General features: G+C 39.8%; 1 protein-coding gene across 1 annotated transcript in view; it reads right to left on the bottom strand.

Moving 5' to 3' along the window:
- Window positions 1–22,563, bottom strand: part of LOC126354659 (proton channel OtopLc-like) — a 220,498-nt gene that overhangs the window by 21,163 nt on the left and 176,772 nt on the right. The window contains exons 12-14 of the mRNA XM_050004434.1: window positions 16,233–16,421; window positions 15,978–16,153; window positions 5,814–6,021 (exon numbers count right to left, since the gene is read on the bottom strand). Coding sequence (XP_049860391.1) covers window positions 5,814–6,021; window positions 15,978–16,153; window positions 16,233–16,421 — 573 coding nt within the window. The remainder of the gene's footprint in view (window positions 1–5,813; window positions 6,022–15,977; window positions 16,154–16,232; window positions 16,422–22,563) is intronic.

The following is a 22,563-nucleotide window of genomic DNA, read 5'->3' as shown; positions in this document are numbered from 1 at the left end:
CAGATGATGAGAGGCAAGTGGACATGCATTAAAAAAGTACCCCAAAGGGAACAGAATACTACTACATTCTAGTCATTGTTCCTGGGTAATGCTAAAAGTACTTCCCTAATTGGAGAATCAAGTTTTCTTGCTATAATAATCTGATTTCTCATTAAAGATTTTAGAATAATGCCTTTCTAACCACCTGAGATCTTAATATGATGTCCATTTCTTGAGATATTATCATTTTTCATCTGTTTTTATACCATTTTCATTCTTGTCAATAACAGTGCCATCATGCAACAAAAAGTGTTAAATATACAGATTATATATTTTTTCATGGAGAATCTGAATCCATGGTAAAAAAAATGGGGGTTCGTATTTCAAAGCTGACCCCTACCTCCTGCCCCCTGGGGTAGGGCAGAGTGAGGTTGAGCTTGTCATTGAATATTCCCTTCGAGATAAACAACTTTTGCATTTTACCATACATTTCCAAAAACAGTTTTAAATGCCTCACCTTGTATAGCTTTTAATGCTGAAGTTCTGTGAATATGAATTGTAAACATATATGTGTCAATGAAGTGGATTGTGTTGTCAGACAAACATAAAACCAGGTGCCCACATGCAACAAAAGTGATACCACAGCAAGTGACAAGATGGCTGATACTGCATTAGTGCTATGAGCTGCTGTTTTCACATGTTCCTGCCAAAATTGTCATAGCCTTGTTTTCAATAACACGTTCACTGTGATTATTCATACAGGCATTGGTATTGTCATTCATACTGCTGTGTTAGTTCTGAGCCAACAGTACAATACGTAGAAGAGAAAGCACAAACATTGGATTTGGAGGTGCAATTTGCACACAAGTAACACAGTGCCATCAAACAAAGCAATGGACATAGCACTCATAAATGGAAATCCATATGTGAAATACTTTTGGATAACAAAAGCTATTGAGTATTTGCAGAGGTGTGATTTGAGCTCTATCAAAAATCTGATATATTTAAGATGCAGTCATGGCTCAGTTAAAACTTCAATATTTGACATTGATGATTACATCATTCTAATATTTAGGCCTATACCAAGTTCTCAAATGTACAACTCCAAAGTTTTTGTATGCTATTTTTCATTCTATTTATGATGCCCTAAAGACTCATTTAAAAACCAATATTTTCACTCTTGCACCTTACATCAATTATATACAGCGAAAAGTTAAATTTATTCTATAACAAATTTTGGATCTATGCTTCCTCCAAGTGCATTAAATGGCACTGTTATACAGGTGATTTCCTTTATTAAAATTGCATTCAGTCTGAAATAATACAGCCATCAGAAATCTTATTAGTTCTTATCTCAAATCGACTGGGCAAGTATTTAAAGAACATCAAAGTTTTGGGTACTATATTGTTATTATCTGAATATATTGGCAGTATTGCATTAATTTTCACCAGTTTTAGAATAAAGTGAGAGCTACTGCGAAACCATAAATTATCTTTCACTAATAAGCTATACATTCTCACACACAAATATTATCCATGCATCACAAAATAGAAACTTCAGCTACTCTCACCATGTAAATGAATCATTATCTGCTCATAATCACATTGGATAAATCTTTATACACCAAACTTCTACATCCTACCTCTGTTACATAGTAAACAATACTCAAAACATGTGATTTAGAGAGATTCTTAATGTGGTGCATCACTGAATCTACATATCTCCACAGCAGACATGTATAAAAATTAAAAACATCAAATATGGCATGTTAGCTTCAAAGATGGTAGTCACATCTGACACCAATCAGTAGTGGGAGGAGAAAAATGGTGTCTCAAACTTGAAGTGTTTTCAACTTCTGTGGCATGGCTAATATTGATGTAATTAAAGTGCTGCCACAGGAATTTATGTGTTTCTACATACAACTTCTGTGACACAACTCAAGTGGTGACCAAGTGGCAACATTTTTGTTACATGTGGAGACCTGGCATAAGTACAAATAAAAAATAGTGCACACCATACCTAGTGTTTATAAGGTAACAGGGGGTAGTGTTGCATAATAATACATATCTCAGCTGTAGCACTGTCTGCTGGAACATGAACATTGTGGGAAATTTCACCAAGAATTTTCCAACAAGAGAGAAAAGTTATGTAGAAAATGTAAGTGCCACGACAGGTCATCCACAATGAAACGGTTCTACTTTATTGCATATAACACTTAACTGTGTTTTGAATGAGAAACTAGAAACTGGTATTTTAAAAAAAAATTTACGCAGTGTCAAAACAGAAACTGTAAATACAGTAAGACTCCTGACTAGTTTATGTGGATTCCGGTGATGTAATGATCTAAAAACAAAAAAAGTGAATTTTATAACAATTATGAATGAAAGAAAAATTTAAATTTTGTGATAAATAATTTTAAAGAATATGATTTTAATGTTAAACATAAATGACCATTTGTGACCAAATGTGGTTGGCCCCAGATCGAGTTTTGACTAGGGTAGGGGGTCACATGACCCACAGAGCTGAGAGCATGCAGGAACATTTTCAGTGTCTTTTAGTGGTGGATGCTGACTGGATGAGGTTGTTTAGGTGGCAAAGCACCACTTGGGTATGCAAGCTGAGTATGGCCTTTTGAATATTTATTTTGACATTAGGACTGACATGTATAGCATCTTTTTTGGATTCACAAATACCTAACTTGTCAGCAAACTGCACCGGCAGACATGTGACCAATTTGTACTGAAATAATAATGTATTGCTGACTTTTTGAATGTGAACTATTGTCTTTAAAACAAGTGTTTTTAAACTAATAATGTGTTGGTTTTCGTAATTCACTGACTGAGACTGTTCCCCTCAATAGATGAGCCATTTGTTAATTTTAGGTTGTTCACTTTCCCTTCTGTGGGAAAGCAGAGTTGATTCTTGTTGATGGAGTTTGATAAGTATGACAGGTATTTATTAGTGTATGCTACATCCTCAGTACATCACATGTTCTGGCAAACTTCAACAGCAAGGAAATGAAAAAAATTCTCAACACAACTCCAAGACACTAAACTGTGGCATGTAAAATGTAAATACCCATATCTACCAAAATAGACATAGACATGTAACTTAAATTTTTATACTTTTGTACAAAAAACTGTATATTGCAGAATTACTTAAAAAAGGGAGACTGTCAAAACAAAACTTGTTGTATATAAATAACAAGCTAACAAAATCTGTTTTCAGCAGAAAATGGAAAAATACTGAATATTAATTTTTCAGTTGTCAGCAAAAAATATGTTACGAAGTACTCATGTCATAAATCCATTTCAAATATTTAGAGCATCTTCCCCTTGCTTGCACACACTTTTTAACTTGTGAAACAATTTTATTTTCAGTCCCAGTTGCATCTATTAGTGGCCTCAATTTGATATCATCAGCAGAAAGTTAGCCTTACTATGACTCTCAACCTGTCTGAGAATGTCCATCAAAATCTGTAATAGCTGTAGATGTTATTTGTGATTGCGAGTAAAAGTAATCCTATTTTGTCATAGTTGACAATTGCTTATCTTCTGTCATCATTTGGCTAATTTAATTCCTTATGTCCCTGTCATATTGTAAATGTTGCATTCTTTCAAACATGTGTGCACAACATCAACAGTTTTTCATGGTCCTATAATAAACTGAAATGTTTGTGTATGAGTAATGTTTGTTTCAGAAACATTTAGGTGCCCCCAAGAAGTAATAATCTAAATGACTGACTTCAGGAGAACATGGAACCAGTCCTCTGACATGTTATACATCATTCAATGCACTTCAGTCAATATAATTAATATATACTGGCAACCTACCTTACACAAACCACATGTTTCTCTTACTTGCAGTGGCATATCATGTAGCAAGTCCTGAAGAGTGATCTGGATAAAGTTCTTGTAATCAGTATCTACAGTTTCAGCCAACAACACTCTGAATTGCACCACGAAGATTGTCATATACAGACGTGTATCTGCGGATGGATATGTGTGTCTGTGCGAGTGTATACCTATCCTTTTTTCCCCCCTAAGGTAAGTCTTTCCGCTCCCGGGATTGGAATGACTCCTTACCCTCTCCCTTAAAACCCACATCCTTTTATCTTTCCCTCTCCTTCCCTCTTTCCTGACGAAGCAACCGCCGGTTGCGAAAGCTTGAATTTTGTGTGTATGTTTGTGTGTCTATCAACCTGCCAGCAATTTTGTTTGGTAAGTCACATCATCTTTGTTTTTAGATATATTTTTCCCACGTGGAATGTTTCCCTATATATTTTCCAAAACTTACCAAGCGGGAAAGCGCCGGTAGACAGGCACAATTAACAAAACACACAAACACACACACAGAATTACTAGCTTTCGCAACTGATGGTTGCTTCTTCAGGAAAGAGGGAAGGAGAGGGAAAGACGAAAGGATGTGGGTTTTAAGGGAGAGGGTAAGGAGTCATTCCAATCCCGGGAGCGGAAAGACTTCCCGTAGGGGGAAAAAAGGACAGGTGTACACTCGCACACACACACATATCCATCCGCACATACACAGACCACACACACACTTCCTCAAGTCCTGCCCTGAAATGAGATCCATCCTTCATGAAATCCTCTTAGTTCATCCCTATGAAATTCCCAAACCACCTTCCCTACCCTCTGGCTCCTACCCTTGTAACTGCCCCCGGTGTAAAACCTGTCCCATGCACCCTCCCACCACCACCTACTCCAGTCCTGTAACCCGGAAGGTGTACACGATCAAAGGCAGAGCCACGTGTGAAAGCACCCACGTGATTTACCAACTGACCTTTCCTACACTGTGAAGCTTTCTATGTGGGAATGACCAGCAACAAACTGTCCATTCACATGAATGGACACAGGCAGACAGTGTTTGTTGGTAATGAGGATCACCCTGTGGCTAAACATGCCTTGGTGCATGGCCAGCACATCTTGGCACAGTGTTACACCGTCTGAGTTATCTGGATACTTCCCACTAACACCAACCTGTCAGAACTCCGGAGATGGGAACTTGCCCTTCAGTATATCCTCTCTTCTCGATATCCGCCAAGCCTCAACCTCCGCTAATTTCAAGTTGCTGCCGCTCATACCTCACCTGTCTTTCAACAACTTCTTTGCCTCTGTACTTCCGCCTCGACTGACATCTCTGCCTAAACTCTTTGCCTTTACAAATGTCTGCTTGTGTCTGTGTATGTGCGGTTGGATATGTGTGTGTGTGCGAGTGTATACCTATCCCTTTTTCCCCCTAAGGTAAGTCTTTCCGCTCCCGGGATTGGAATGACTCCTTATCCCTTAAAACCCACATCCTTTCATCTTTCCCTCTCCTTCCCTCTTTCCTGACGAAAGCTTGAATTTTGTGTGTATGTTTGTGTTTGTTTGTGTGTCTATCGACCTGCCAGCACTTTTGTTTGGTAAATCACATCATCTTTGTTTATATATATTCAGTACTTGACTTGTTAATTGACATTTCTGTTTGTAAACAAATATGGAATTGGTATGAAAGAAAATAAAATGTATAGCTACTAATGAGATTTTAACCAGCAACTAAATAGTTACCAGTCTTCTACATTTCACACTTGGCCTACCAATGACTGAATTAATAATTATGAATATTTTGCACTTAATAGCAATTGGAAATCTTCAAAGGTGGATTGGTTGAGTTTTACAGAAAGTAATGATCTGGAAATGGCCTTCAAATAAGTATGAATAAAGTCAAAGAGGGCCAGTCCATAAGGCTTACTTGTAAGTAACAAAACAGATAGAGCTTATTCTAACTAATCACCTCCCTCTGTAGATATACAAAAAATTCAGTTTATACTTACCCACCAGTACTGATCTTAATTTTTTAAATAAATTAGCAACAGGAGATTCACTTTCCATCACTGATATGTAGTTTTCACTTGAACTGCTATATCCATTCAGAGCAAGCAGTGTTTCACGCATGATGGTCCACATCCAGAAGCAAATACTGGTTGCTATACAATGCATCAATGCAAATCTTCCTAAAATCTGTAGCTTATTTATTATTACCTGTGGAATATTAATGCAACAAAATTAACACAGTGTATAACATGTATAATGAAAGAATAAATTACTGTTCTGGTTATGGAACTATATCTGAAACACCTTTTTCAAGCAAAGTTTTAAGACTATTGCTACTAATTATGGAAAATCTTATTAGAGTAAAAGGTTCAGAGCTATGTAACTCACAGACACACACTGTTAATAGTGACAACTGCTGTCTACTTCTATGTCTAATCTCTGAATTCTCAGCCTAGAGTAAATATAGAAATTAATAATTTCACTGCACTATAGACTAATATTTCACAAAAAACATCAACTCTATGCATGTACTATGGTGTTGATGGTAAAGAGTACATTAATTGTAATTTTTGTGAGTCATGAATAAAATAGAATTTGAGCGGAAATTCATCAAAATTATCAATGTATGTCAAACAATGGAAAATCCAGGATGGAATGTAACAATACCAGAGAAGGAAAGTTGCTATTCACCATATAGTGGAGATGCTGAGTCGCCATTGGCACAATACAAAGATTCACACAATTACAGCTTTCGGCCATTAAGGCCTTTGTCAGCAGTAGACACACATACACACACGCGCGCACACACACACACTCACGCAAACACAACCTGCACACATGTCTGCAGTCTCAGAGAGCTGAAACTACACTGCGAGCAGCAGCACCAGTGCATGACGGGTGTGGCGACTGGGTGGGGTTGAGGAGGAGGCAGGGGCAGGGAGGAGGAGGGATAGTATGGTGGGAGTGGCGGACAGTGAAGTGTTGCAGTTTAGACAGAGGGCAGCAGAGAAGGTGCAGAAGGAGGAGGGGATAAGTAGTGGAACTGAGAGAAATAAAAAGAAATTAAAAGACTGGGTGTGGTGGTGAAATGACGGCTGTGTAGTGCCGGAATGGGAACAGGGAGGGGGCTGAATGGGTGAGGACAGTGACTAACAAAGGTTGAGGCCAGGAGGGTTATGGGAGGATAGGATGTATAGCAGGGAAAATTCCCACCTGCACAATTCAGAAAAGCTGGTGTTGGTGGAAAGGGTACATATAGCACAGGCTGTGAAGCAGTCATTGAGATGAGGGATATCATGTTTGGCAGCATGTTCAGCAACAGGGTGGTCCATTTGCTTTTTGGCCACAGTTTGTTGGTGGCCATTCATGCAGACAGACAGCTTGTTGGTTGTCATGCCTACGTAGAATGCAGCACAGTGGTTGCATTTTAGCATGTAAATCACATGACTAGTTTCACAGGTAGCCCTTCCTTTAATGGGATAGGTGATGTTAGTGACCAGAATGGAGTAGATGGTGGCAGGAGAATGTATGTCTTGCATCTAGGTATATTACTGGTGTATGAGCCATGAGGTAAGGAATTGGGAGCAGGGGATTGTGTAAGGACAGATGAGTATATTGTGTAGGTTTGGTGGACGGCGGAATACCACGGTAGGAGAGGTGGGAAAGATAGTGGGCAGAACATTTCTCATTTCAGGGCATGAGAAGAGGTAATTGAAATGCTGGCAGAGATTGTAATTCAGTTGCTCCACTCCCAGATGGTACTGAGATACGAGGGGAATGCTCCTCTGCGGCTGGAGTGTGGGACTTTGGGAGGTGGTAGGAGACTGGAAAGATAAGGCACAGGAGATTTGTTTCTGTGCAAGGATGGGAGGATAATTATGGTCAGCGAAGGCTTCAGTGAGACCCTTGGTATATTTAGAGAAGGACTGTTCATCTTTATAGATGTGACGACCGTGGGTGGGTAGGCTGTACGGAAGGGACTTCTTGGTATGGAATTGGTGGCAGCTGTCAAAATGGAGGTATTGCTAGTGGTTAGTAGGTTTGATATGGACGGAGGTACTGATGTAGCCATCTCTGAGATGGAGGTCAACATCTAGGAAGGTGGCTTGTTGGGTTGAGTAGGACCAGGTGAAGCAAATGGGGGAGAAGTTCTTGAGGTTCTGGAGGAATGTGAATGAGGTGTTCTCACCTTCAATCCAGATAGCAAAGATGTCATCAATGAATCTGAACCAGGTGTGGGGTTTAGGATTCTGGGTTTTTAAGGAGGATTCCTCTAGATGGCCCATGAATAGGTTTGCATATGATGGTGCGATTCGGATGCCCATAGCCGTACCATGGATTTGTTTGTAGGTAATGCCTTCAAGGGAGAAGTAATTGTGGCTGAAGATATAGTTGGTCATGTATGTGTATGAAGTGTGCACAGCAGAGTCAAGAATAATGAGAATCTTTCGAAACAGACACAATTGCAGAGGATGCTCCATCAGTGTTTTTCTTTGTGAGTTTGTCTCTATGCAATAACAATGGAACCTCTTTTCTACAGGTTACAGACCACATTGACTGGATGCTGTATGTATGAGGTGAAGATTGCAGTAAATACGTATGCAGATGACCTCAGTCTAATTTTAAATGATGAGCTAGTTTAATTTTAAATGATGAGCAAGATGAGATCAGAGCAGCTGACACACTCAATGTATATCAAAATCCAGCAGAGCCAAAATCAATATGGACAAATCAGTTTTTATTGACTTGGAGCCCAGTTTCCTATATCGGCGGCACCCATGGATGCTTGCAGTTGACAAAAAACATCATTTGGACGTGGTCATCTTGATGAATCCCTAGCCCATGTTAGTGCTCAACTGGGAGAAGAAGGTGCAATCAATGAAAATGACACTAAGGATCCAAAACCTGTGAAGTCTACACAGAATACAAATGGCTTATTACATCAATGCTTAGATATTACCCAAGTGCAATTATGTAATTTCTGTCTTACAAACTTCTGAAAAATATGCAAGATGCCTGGGGATCTGGGATATAGTTTGTTCAACTTGTCTTTTCTCAATACGGCAACACTGTATATCAACAAAGGTTTGGGGTAGAGAAATCCGTACCAAAATTGCAGGGTAGGTGCATGAAGCATTGTGGAAAAGATCTTCAAAGTGTTCTGAAATTCAAATTTAAGGTCACCAATGTATATTGGTCCAGAATGCAAAATTAACATTTATGTCTACATCTACCTACACAGATACAAGGTACTCAGCTACATGGAAGTAGTCGTCACCAAAAGTCTACTAACAATTAATCCAGTGCATTCCAAAGCACCCTATCGAAACCAAATATCTTCACTCAAATTGGTCATAAGTTCAGGGAAATGTCCAGGCAAAGATTTTAACTACAAATATTAGAGCTATGTGACTAGATGTCATCACTGAAACTTACCCAACTCTTGCTAAGAAATATAACATCAAACTGACTCTCCTATCCTTATGCAGTGTGCATAGTGCTGAAGTGAACATGGAGCACATATATCTATGGAAGAAAACAATTAGTATTTGGAACTGGGTAAGGAAAAATGTCTCCATTATCACTAGCACTGCCACAAATTATATAAACACTGACCAAGTTTTGCAACAAGTTGGAAATTTTTCCAACCTGGCCTGTTAGACACAGACTTCCCCCCCCTCCACCGAACTGAAGGACACTGATATGCCGGAATTTACCAATTATTTGTCTTTGAGAAACTGAAGTCTTAAATCTCATCTAGGAACCAGATATGGACTGTCAAAGCATGGTTATCTGTTTGTGACTCTCAAGATAGGTTAAGAAAGAAAAATGACTGTAAATAGTGTACACTAGCCAATAACATAATAACCATAATGACTAAGACGATTGAGAAAATCATTTTAAATTACTAATAAAAAGACTAAAAAAATACAAAAGAAACAAATCATTGTCTGGCATTTTATGTTTTTTCCCCTTCCCTTTAAAATTTGTTATTATTCATTAAGTACAAGAGAAAAAGTAACATGTTTTGCATATGCCTAAACATCTGTAAAACCTTGTAATTCTTACTTCAGTTCAATAGAAGACAGTAGGTTTAATAGAAGGAATAGGTTCAATATTGAATAATAAAAATACGACCACGGATAAGCTACTACCAACAGCATAGTGACTGCATTATTGTAGCAAAGACAGGCACAAAGCCCACACCTACCATAGTAGTTTATAAGCCAACTAATTCCACAGATGATGAAGAGGTTGAAGAAATGTATCATGTGATGAAAGAAAGTATTCAGATAGTTAAGGGAGACGAAAATTTAATAGTCATGGGGGACAAATTCAATAGTAGGAAAAGGAAGAGAAGGAAAAGTAGTAGGTGAATATGGACTGGGAGTAAGGAATGAAAGAGGAAGCCGCCTGGTAGAATGTTGTGCAGAGCATAACTTAATCATAGCTAACACTTGGTTAAGAACCACAAAAGAAGGTTGTATACATGGAAGAGGCCTGGAGACACTGGAAGATTTCAGGTAGATTATATAATGGTAAGACACAGATTTAGGAACCAGTGTTTAAATAGTAAGACATTTCCAGGGGCAGATGTGGACTCTGACCACAATCTATTGGTTATGAACTGTAGATTAAAACTGAAGAAACTGCAAAAAGGTATGAATTTAAGGAGATGGGACCTGGATAAACTGAAAGAACTAGAGATAAGGTAGAAATTCAAGGAGATGGCACCTGCATAAACTGAGGTTGTAGAGAGTTTCAGAGAGAGCGTTAGGGAACAAGTGACAAATACAGGGGAAAGAAGTACGGTAGAAGAAGAATGGGAAGCTTTGAGAGATGAAATAGTGAAGGCAACAAAGGATCAAGTAGGTAAAAAGACAAGGGCTAGTAGAAATCCTTGGGTAACAAAAGAAATATTAAATTTAATTGATGAAAGGAGAAAATATAAAAATGCAGTAAATGAAGCAGGTAGAAAGGAATACAAATGTCTCAAAAATGAGATTGACAGGAAGTGCAAAATGGCTAAGCAACGATGGCTAGAGGACAAATGCAAGGATGTAGAGGCATATATCACTAGGGGTAAGATAGATACTGCCTGTAGAAAAATTAAGGAGATCTTTGGTGAAAAGAGAACCACCTTTATGAATATCAAGAGTGATCATGGAAAACCAGTACTAAGCAAAGAGGGAAAGCAGAAAGATAGGGTTTATATAAGGCTGATCTACTTGAAGATAATATTATGGAAATGGAAGAGGATGTAGATGAACATGAAATAGGGGAGATGATACTGCGTGACAAGTTTGACAGAGCACTGAAAGACCTGAGTCAAAACAAGTTCCAGGAGAAGATAACATTCTTTAGAATTACTGATAGCCTTGGGAGAGTCAGCCCGTACAAAACTTTACCATCTCGTGAGCAAGATGTATGAGACAGGCGAAATACCCTCAGACTTCAAGAAGAATATAATAATTCCAATTCCAGAGAAATCGTGTTGACAGGTGTGAAAATTACTGAACTATTCATTTGATAAGTCATGGCTGCAAAATACTAACACGAATTCTTTACAGACAAATAGAAAAACTGTTAGAAGCCAACCTTGTAGAAGACCAGTTTGGATTCCGTAGAAATGTTGGAACACATGAGTCAATACTGACCCTTCGACTTATCTTAGAAGATAGATTAAGGAAAAGCAAACCTACATTTATAGCATTTGTAGACTTAGAGAAAGCTTTTGACAATGCTGATTGGAATACTCTCTTTCAAATTCTGAAGGTGGCAGGTGTAAAATACAGAGAGAGAAAGGCTATGTACAATTTGTACAGAAAACAGATGGCAGTTATAAGAATAGAGAGACAAAAAAGGGAAGCAGTGTTTGAAAAGTGAGTGAGACAGGGCTGTAGCCTATCCCTGATGTTATTTAATCTGCATACTGAGCAAGCACTAAAGGAAACAAAAGAAAAATTTGGGGTAGGAATTAAAATCCATGGGGAAGCAATAAAAACTTTGAGGTTTGCTGATGACATTTTAATTCTATCAGAGACAGCAAAGGATTTGGAAGAGCAGTTGAACAGAATGGACAGTGTCTTGAAAGCAGGATATGAGATGAACATCAAAATGAGGATAATGGAATGTAGTCAAATTAAATCAGGTGATGCTGAGGGAATTAGATTAGGAAATGACACTTAAAGTAGTAGATGAATTTTGCTATCTGGGGAGCAAAATAACTGATGATGGTCGAAGTAGAGAGAATACAACATGTAGACTGGCTCTGGCAAGGAAAGCTTTTCTGAAGAAGAGAAATTTGTTAACATATAAAGTATACACTTAAGTGTCAGGAAGACTTATCTGAAAGTATTTGTATGGTTTGTAGCATCTTATTGAAGTGAAAAATGGATAATAAATAGTTTAGACAAGAAAAGAATAGAAGCTGTTGAAATGTGGTGCTACAGAAGAATGCTGGAGATTAGATGGGTAGATCACGTAACTAATGAGGAGGTATTAAATAGAATTGGGGAAAAGAGGAATTTTTGGCACAACCTGACTAAAAGAAGGGATTGGTTGGCAGGATACATTCTGAGGCATCAAGGGATCACCAATTTAGTGGTGGTGGTGGGTAGTGTTTAACGTCCCGTCGACAACGAGGTCATTAGAGACGGAGCGCAAGCTCGGGTTAGGGAAGGATTGGGAAGAAAATCGGCCGTGCCCTTTCAAAGGAACCATCCCGGAATTTGCCTGAAACGATTTAGGAAAATCACGGAAAACCTAAATCAGGATGGCCGGAGACGGGATTGAACCGTCGTCCTCCCGAATGCGAGTCCAGTGTGCTAACCACTGCGCCACCTCGCTCGGTCACCAATTTAGTATTGGAGGGAAGCGTGGACTGTAAAAATTGTAGAGAGAAACCAAGAGATGAATACACTAAGCAGATTCAGAAGGATGTATATTTCAGTAGTTTCTTGGAGATGAAGAAGCTTACACACGATAGAGTAGCATGGAGAGCTGCATCAAACCAGTCTCTGGACTGAAGGCCACAACAACAACAATAACAGAAGATTTAGCAACAAAAGACTGATATTTTTCCATAACAGCAGACGGAATAATGCACTGTAACCAAAAAAAAAAAAAAAAACACACATGTTACATGAACCAAAAGATCTTTATAAGATTTCAAAGTGGTGGCAAGATTGGCTATTTGATTTAAATGTTCAGTAATGTAAAAGTTGGACTTTACAAAAATAAGTCCAATCATACAAATATCTGGGTGGAACAGTTTGTGAGCATATGAAATGGAATGATCATATAGACCTAATAGTAGGTAAAGCAAGTGGCAGACTTCAGTTCATTGGTAAGACACTGGGAAAATAGTCAATCTACAAAGGAGATTGCTTACAAATCTCCCATGCAACCTGTCCTTGACCATTAATCACATGTGTGGAACCCACACTAAATAGGACTAACAGGTGATACTGAACATTCACAAAATAAGAACAGTACATAAATGGTCACAAGTTTGGTTAATGCATGGGAGAACATCATAGAAATGCTGAAAAACTTAAAATTGTTGGTAACTAAAGTTCCAATAGATCAGACTAACAGTTCACACACAGGCATTTAAGCAGTCATTATTCTAAGATTTTGCACATTTTGGAAAAAACCTTAACATGTTGCACAGTGGTAAGAAGCCTGTGATGTACATTGAACAGGCATTTGTAGCTTATAGATGTAGATGTATGGAATTACCTGTAGATACATTAATATCTGATTCTATGCTGCGAAACTCAAGATATGTTGTAAATAGCTGATTTTTAAGGATTAATTTAATTGCAATGTGCATGAACAAAATGTAAATTGCTATTGGGAACATATAGATAAAAGCCGTTATTGTACATACATTTACTACATACACTCACAATGGAAATAATGCAGTGAAAGAGGAGGACCACAGGACTGTGGAGAAAACATTTTGGTGATTTGATTTGTTGAATCCAGAGAGAGCAGTGAAGGGAGATTTAGATACAGGGAAGATGATGGCTCAAATGGGAATGGAAAAAGATATTATGTGGATAGAATTGAAAGAGGCACTAAAGAACATGAAAGGGGGAAAGTCATCAGGATTGGGAAAAATAAGTGTGAACATAATTAACACATGACAGGGATGCATGTGGTTTTATAGAGTTATAAGATGAGTACGGAAGGAAATGAGAACTACAGAAGACTAGAAGATTGGAGAATTGTGCTTGTCTTTGAGAAGGGAAGTGAAAAGGAGATAAAAAGTATAAGGTTTTGTGCCATGTGCAAGATTCTTTGAGAAGATTTTGGAGAGATGAAGAAGAAAAACAGTGGAAATGCAGGTGAGAGAACAGTATGGCTTCATGCCTGGAGTTCCACAGCAGTCAGGAGTTCCACAGCAGTCAGATAGATGCAGGTAAACCATTTGGGAGATCTACATAAAGAGATTTACATAAAGCATACAACACTGTATTCAGAGATATATATGTCATGTCATGTGACTAGGGCCTTCTGTCGGGCAGACCGTTCACCGGTTGCAAGTCTTTAGATTTGACGCCACTCCGGTGACTTGCGCATCGATGGGGATGAAATGATTAGAACAACACAACACCCATTCCCTGAGCGGAGAAAATCTCCGACCCAGCCGGGAATCGAACCCGGGCCCTTTGGATTGACATTCTTTCACACTGACCACACAGCAACTGGGGGCGGACACTGTATTCAGAAATAGTGGAGGCACTGAGAAAGAAAGGGATAGAGAAGAAAACTGTACTGAGACTAAAAGAATTGTACAGGGAGATTCAAGTTTTACATGAAAGGGAGAAGGGTGAGAACAAGACATCTGACACAGAGAAAGTGTCTGAAACAAAGAAGAGCATTATCTCCATTACTTTTCATACACAAGTGAGACAAATTGGGGAAATGATGGCAGCAATGTTATTTGCCGATAATTTGATGGTATGGGGGGACAATGAGGAAGTACAGAAGCAATTACTTGTTTTGGAAGAAGTTATGCAAGAATATGGACTAAAATTAAATGGAAAGAGATGTGAGCTGGCGATCATTACAAGAAGGAAAGCTAGACCTATAATAAAAATGACACTGGCAGGGGAGCATTAGAAAACAGCAGAAAGTTTAAACACCTGGGAGTACGCCACAGGAAAATGGGAGGAATGATCAAGAAATACATGAACTGGCAAGGCAATATGATAGCCTCACAGGGATTGAGGGGAGCATGATACAGAACAAAGACGTCCCTCAGAACAGTAAGAAGATGATTTATTAAACATTCAATAATAATTCATTTTAACGCAATAAAATATGGATTATAAAGAAAAGGGAAAGATGTAATGTGCAAGTATATGGAATGAAGTATTTGAGAAGTAAGACAGATGTAGCAATAATGGAAAAGTTGAGAAATGAAAGAGCAAGGAGATAATACACAAACAACCCCTATGAGATAATATGAAGGAAAGAAGACTAAAGTGGTGAGGATGAAAATGCTGGAGATGAATATGGCTGGCAGGTGACTAAGGGAATATGGCTGGCAGGTGACTAAGGGGAAGGCTAAGGACAATTAGTTAAAAGGGATGTAAGGTAACATCCTGAAGAGATGAAAAGACTATGCCAAATTAGTGACAGAGGCGCAGTGGAAGATTGCAGGGAATGGAGAGGCTTGTGTTCCAACTGTACAAGGTAATGATGATGATGATGATGATGATGATGATGATGATGATGATGATGATAACTCACATATATGAGGCCATAATGTGATTGATTCTAGCTTTGTCACACCAATAAATGTCTGTGCCTGTTTCTAATAACCATTTGCTCTGAAGAGGGGCAGAAGATTTTACAGCTCAACAATTTTTGAAGTATAATGCCCCAAACAACTTCCCAGCTAAAAAGTTAATTATGATATGTTGAAGTATGCAGTATTGTTTTAAGAATGGGGGAAAAACAGTAAGGAATATTACAGAGATTGATTAGCTCTAGATTTCAGGAGTATGTGTTTCATGTGCACGCAGACAACTACAACATTGCTGTGAAGTAGTCTTCTTGGAGGACGTGAACAGGGGAAATTTAGGAAAGACGGAGGAAGGAAATATTGGTATTAAGCCTTCAACAAATGTAGTACCATACATACTTACATTTGAATATTTGAATATGAAAAACAGTTGGAAAAATGAGTACACAGGATAAATAATATCCAGGACAAGCATAAGAACATTCGTACAAGAATGAATTTCATCTGTTGCTGATGTCAACGAAATAAATTCTGATCCTATTAGAAGTCCATAGTGTGTTAAATGTCCAAAGCAGAACACTGTAAAGAAAAAAAATGCCATTAGTTTTGAAAAGCAGTATGATCCTTCAAAATAAAAATTGTGGTTAGTATACCTTACCTGCAGCCCCCAATTTGAGATAAAAACTCCCAGAATGTCGTCCTTGACTGAAACAGTATTGATGCACTGTTGTTTCTTCTGGCATATCTTCAACATTTTTTGCTAATTTGGCACTCGGCACAGGCACTGAGACATTTAGGTCACCCTCTGGTGACTCCACATATTCAACATACTCCATTGACTCAGCTTCTGTAAATTTAATTTAGAGATTATTCCACACTACATTTCTGGTGGTCTGAGAGCAAATGGATCTACATGAATCAGCTATGTGTGTGAAATGTGAAGTGCTGGTAATGATTCTGCTATTAAAATTAATAGCTGATGTTCACACATTGAAATGTTGTCACTTAAATTTGAAATGTCTGTGTAACAATGAAAGATATTTCCATTTTATGTTTGTCAATTCAAGTATAAATTTCAAAAACTAATAAAACGTTTTATTTGATGCAAAAGGCCTGTATCATTTTGTGATGGTGAAATGGTTGCACTTGTATTAGAAACATGTTGAAAATGTACAACATTTTAAGAACAGATGCTTTTGAATGACTGAATTTCTTTTCTGCATTGTAAAGGCAGCATGCAACATTCTGCAGAAAACCTCCCTGTCATCTCATATTCTCTTATTTGCTCACAGTCTTTGTGAGCTCACTCTGCTGAATAATCCAGTTAATTCTAATGAAATAGCTTTGAACTGCAAAATTAACTAGTTTCTGTGAAGAATAAAGCCTACTAGATACAGGAAACCTTCTTTGATATCTGTGTAAACTAGGTAATGAATTCCCTGTGTTTATATGTTCCTGCTCTCTCAAAGTATTTTGAATTCTTCAACCACTTGAACTTATTGGGGCATCTGAAGTAGAATGGTAGAGATAGCATAGGAAACTATCTCATTCAAAGAAAACATATGAAGAGTACCCCCTACAAAGAGTAAAAAATCCTGTACAAGAACATTTTTCATGGCAAAAATAGAGCAACAACAGTTATCAAAGTATTACTACAATACAATTCATACTGGTATAAAATTAACCTGAGGGGCATTATGGAAGACTCTGCTTTGTATAAATGACTAAATTAAAAACAAGGAAATTAAAACATGTTCGATATGCAAATGGATTACTAATAGTCTTAACAAATGCAAACAATCAAAAAGCAGCTCTGAAGCCTCTGTCAAAAGTAACATTGTATCTTGATGATATGAGCATTGTGACAAAGTTTAAATGTAATAATGAAATATATGACAAATACATCAACTAATAGTGGGCACAAAGGTTATTAATTTTAAACTGGTTTACTGTCAATCAGTTGGAAGAGCCTTGCTCTTGAAAGTCAAAAGTCAGTGATCTAGTCCCAGAATTGCTTACTGTTTTAATCTATCAAATAATTCACCTTGACGATGACTTTCAAAGATGACTCATTGAGTAAAGTAGTATATCATTTCGAAACAAACTGAAAGTGTTCCTTGAACTGTGTGTTTCATAAACTGATTTTTTAATAATTGTAACATGGTTTCAGTATTACCTGTGATACATGCACAAAAATTTAATATTTCTAAACAAAAATGAACATTCATTAAGTTTGCACAACTTCTAACATTATGTACAAGGGTGGTGTGAAAAGTCGTTGGAATCACTATGAGAGGTCAGCACTAGCACAAGAAGTTGTTCACACGATATTCATCAGACTGTTGCATGTAAACACATGCCACATCAGTGCTCTTAGAAGAGAGCCGGGACAGTGATGTGGCTCTGTTGTTGTTCCCATGTAGTGATTTGCAAAGATGCAAAAAAATCGAGATTTGAGCAGTGATTAAGTACTTCATAAAGAGAGGTATGAAAGCAAGAGACATTCATGCTGATTTCCAGAATGCAGTGGGAGAGTCTCCTTCTTCGTATTCAACCTTTGCCAAGTGGACAAATGAATTTAAATTGGTTGGGAGAGCTTAGATGATGATCTACACAGTGGTCAGCCAAGATGTGTCACTACTCCAGAAATCATTGCAAAAGTGCACAAATTGGTCATGGAGGATCACCAGTTGAAAGTGCATGAAATTTCTCGCACTTGCCAGGTGTCATTTTAAATGAAGAATTAGAAATGGAAAGATTATCTGCAAGATGGGTGCTGTGACTCTTGACGCTGGATCAAAAACGCATGAGAATGGACCTATCGAAACGATGTTTGGCCCATTTTAGGGAAAATGAACAAGAGTTTTTGCACTGGTTTGTGACCACAGATGAAACTTGGATGTGCTATTATACCCCAGAGACAAAACAACAGTCAAAGAAGTGGAAACATGCTGATTCTCCACCACCAAAGCAAGCAAAGACAATTCCTTCAGTGGGAAAGGTCTTGGTATCAGTGCTCTGGGGTGCAAAGGAGATTCTGTTTGTAAGTTATCTCCTCAATGGCAAACAGTAACTGGAGAATTCTATGCTAAGCTCCTGGACAAATTGTGACAAAAGATATGCGAAGAAAGGCCAGGTTTCGCAAGGAAGAAAGTCATCTTTCATCAAGAAAATGAGCGCCTGCAAACATATGCCGTCGCCATGGCAAAATTACACGAACTAAGGTATGAATTGTTGTCACACCCACCTTATTTACCTGATATTGCTCCGTCAGAGTTCCATCTCTTCCAAAAACTGAAAATGTTTCTTGGTGAATGAAGATTCACTTCAAACGAAGAACTGATAACCGGAGATGACTACTATTCTGCAGGCCTGGAGGAGATTCATTTTCAAGAAGGGATCAAGGTACTGGAATGTCATTGTACCAAGTGCTTTAATCTACAAGGAGATTATATTGAAAAATTAAAAAAAAAGTTTCAGTGATGTATGTCCTTTTTTTCTATTTCATTCTGAGAACTTTTCAAACCACCCTCGTACATACATCTCAAACTACACTCCTGGAAATAGAAAACAGAACACATTGACACCGGTGTGACAGACCCACCATACTTGCTCCGGACACTGCGAGAGGGCTGTACAAGCAATGATCACACGCACGGCACAGCGGACACACCAGGAACCGCGGTGTTGGCCGTCGAATGGAGCTAGCTGCGCAGCATTTGTGTACCGCCGCCGTCAGTGTCAGCCAATTTGCCGTGGCATACGGAGCTCCATCGCAGTCTTTAACACTGATAGCATGCGGCGACAGCGTGGACGTGAACCGTATGTGCAGTTGACGGACTTTGAGCGAGGGCGTATAGTGGGCATGCGGGAGGCCGGGTGGACGTACCGCCGAATTGCTCCACAGTACATCGATGTTGTCGCCAGTGGTCGGCGGAAGGTGCACGTGCCCGTCGACCTGGGACCGGACCGCAGCGACGCACGGATGCACGCCAAGACCGTAGGATCCTACGCAGTGCCGTAGGGGACCGCACCGCCACTTCCCAGCAAATTAGGGACACTGTTGCTCCTGGGGTATCGGCGAGGACCATTCGCAACCGTCTCCATGAATCTGGGCTACGGTCCCGCACACCGTTAGGCCGTCTTCCGCTCACGCCCCAACATCGTGCAGCCCGCCTCCAGTGGTGTCGCGACAGGCGTGAATGGAGGGATGAATGGAGACGTGTCGTCTTCAGCGATGAGAGTCACTTCTGCCTTGGTGCCAATGATGGTCGTATGCGTGTTTGGCGCCATGCAGGTGAGCGCCACAATCAGGACTGCATACGACCGAGGCACACAGGGCCAACACCTGGCATCATGGTATGGGGAGCGATCTCCTACACTGGCCGTACACCTCTGGTGATCGTCGAGGGGACACTGAATAGTGCACGGTACATCCAAACCGTCATCGAACCCATCGTTCTACCATTCCTAGACCGGCAAGGGAACTTGCTGTTCCAATAGGACAATGCACGTCCGCATGTATCCCGTGCCACCCAACGTGCTCTAGAAGGTGTAAGTCAACTACCCTGGCCAGCAAGATCTCCGGATCTGTCCCCCATTGAGCATGTTTGGGACTGGATGAAGCGTCGTCTCATGTGGTCTGCACGTCCAGCACGAACGCTGGTCCAACTGAGGCACCAGGTGGAATTGGTATGGCAAGCCGTTCCACAGGACTACATCCAGCATCTCTACGATCGTCTCCATGGGAGAATAGCAGCCTGCATTGCTGCGAAAGGTGGATATACACTGTACTAGTGCCGACATTGTGCATGCTCTGTTGCCTGTGTCTATGTGCCTGTGGTTCTGTCAGTGTGATCATGTGATGTATCTGACCCCAGGAATGTGTCAATAAAGTTTCCCCTTCCTGGGACAATGAATTCACGGTGTTCTTATTTCAATTTCCAGGAGTGTATTACAGACTTTGTGTTTGTGTTTTGCATCATGACTGTGAATCCCTTAATATCACTTAAAAAGACTCATATTGTTTGCTATGTATGTTATCAATAATTAAATGGCTAGTAACCCCATCAGATTTTCATGTGGGATCTTACACAAGTAATGAAAATGTTATCCAGCAGTGCAAAAATCAAATAATGGAAAATCCAGGATGGAATGTAACAATACCAGAGAAGGAAAGTTGCTACACACCATATAGCAGAGATGCTGAGTTGTGATAGGCACAGTAAAAAGATTCACATACTCATAGCTTTCAGCCTTGTCAGCAGTAGACATACATACACACATGCACACACACACAGACACACACACACACACACACACACACACACACACACTCACGCAAACACAACTTGCACACACATCTGCAGTCTCAGAGAGCTGAAACTACACTGCGAGCAGCAGCACCAGTGCATGATGGGAGTGGTGACTGGGGGTAAGGAGGAGGCTGGGGGGGGGGGGGGGGGGGGAGGTAGGGAGAGTATGGTGGGAGTGGCATACAGTGAAGTATAGGTAGACAGAGGGCAGGAGACAAGGTGCAGAGGGGGGAGGGGGTAAGTAGTGGAAAGGAGAGAAATAAAAATAAATTAAAATTAGTTATCCTCTGCTGTGACCTTTGTGACTTCTCGCCAATTTTAGTGAGTTTTCGCCTTCCTCTATTGTCATCTTCCTCTGATTGCACCTATTTTCTTCCCCCTATGCATCCATTTCGCCCTTTTCGTACTTTTCATTCGTATTTGGGTGTATTTTTGTGTAATTTTTCGGGCGTAATACTATTTTCATACATAATTTTTTTGCAGTTTTTCACCACCATGGATCCTTGCTCCTTCCATCTACGTCAATACAGAAAAGTTTCCTTATCCCTAGCCAGATCCGAGTGCCACATATTGTTCCTGTGTTGTTGCTTGGCTCATGAAATTCCACCTAATGGCCTTACCATCAAATTAGCCATCTCTGATTGCCACCCATTCTTCCTCAATGACCTCCACCTGTTCAGATTCCGCCAATCCTTAGCCCTCACCAACATAGTCCTGCATAACCATATTAACCAAGCCCAATCCTCCCTGCAGTACTTTCTCTCCATCAACAAAATTCTCCTGCTATGTAGTCCCAAATTCCTGGAACCCATAACACACACTGAAGGTCTTGCCCTGCAGGAACTTAAGCAACATGTACAACACCACCTCAAAAAGCTCTCCATCCTGCTCACTTCCTACTATCACCTCAGAGTACCACTGTCCACCACTTCTACAACCTCCAAACATCCCCCACACACTCTCATAGCTGACAAACCCTGTCTCGCAGACCTACTACACTTACCCCACCCTCCAAAACTCCCTCCCACCACCACACAGAACTCAAAACCTTATCAAACCCACAACACAGTCATGAGCTTTTCCTCCAGAAGCCTTAGTCCCACAGAAATATCAGTCCTTTCCAAAGGCCTCATCTTTTGCCACACTCCCAAATTCAACCATGCAGGACTAGTTAAAGACCTCTCATTCTCTCAGTCCCTACAGTGGAAACACTTTTTTGCCACCAACCCAACCAACAAGACTCAACAAAAAAACCAATATTGAAGCTTGCCTAACTCAGTTCACTCCTGCATCCAACTGTGATTCACCCCCACTGCCGCCAAACCACCCTCTGTTAACTTTCCAGAATTTCTTAGCCTCGAACCTTGCCTCACCATCATTCCCTAAATCCCTCAACATGCATACTATCCTTACATGCGCAGAAAGAACTGCAGTCTGCCATCTAAAAACTGATCCCGATCTTATAATCCTACCTGCAGACAAAGGCTCCACCACCGTTGTTTTGAACTGAAAGGATTACATGGCAGAAGGACTCCATCAGCTGTCTGATACTTCCACCTACAAACCATGCCACAGTGATCCCATTCCAGCAATCCAGCAGAATCTCCAGTCACTACTCAAATCCTTGGGCCCATCCCAGAACCTCTCCTCTACTTACCCCTAAAACTCCCCGCA

The sequence above is a fragment of the Schistocerca gregaria genome, chromosome 3 (assembly GCF_023897955.1).
Source record: "Schistocerca gregaria isolate iqSchGreg1 chromosome 3, iqSchGreg1.2, whole genome shotgun sequence".
Lineage (NCBI taxonomy): Eukaryota > Metazoa > Arthropoda > Insecta > Orthoptera > Acrididae > Schistocerca > Schistocerca gregaria.
This window is presented reverse-complemented; position numbering and strand designations above follow the sequence as displayed.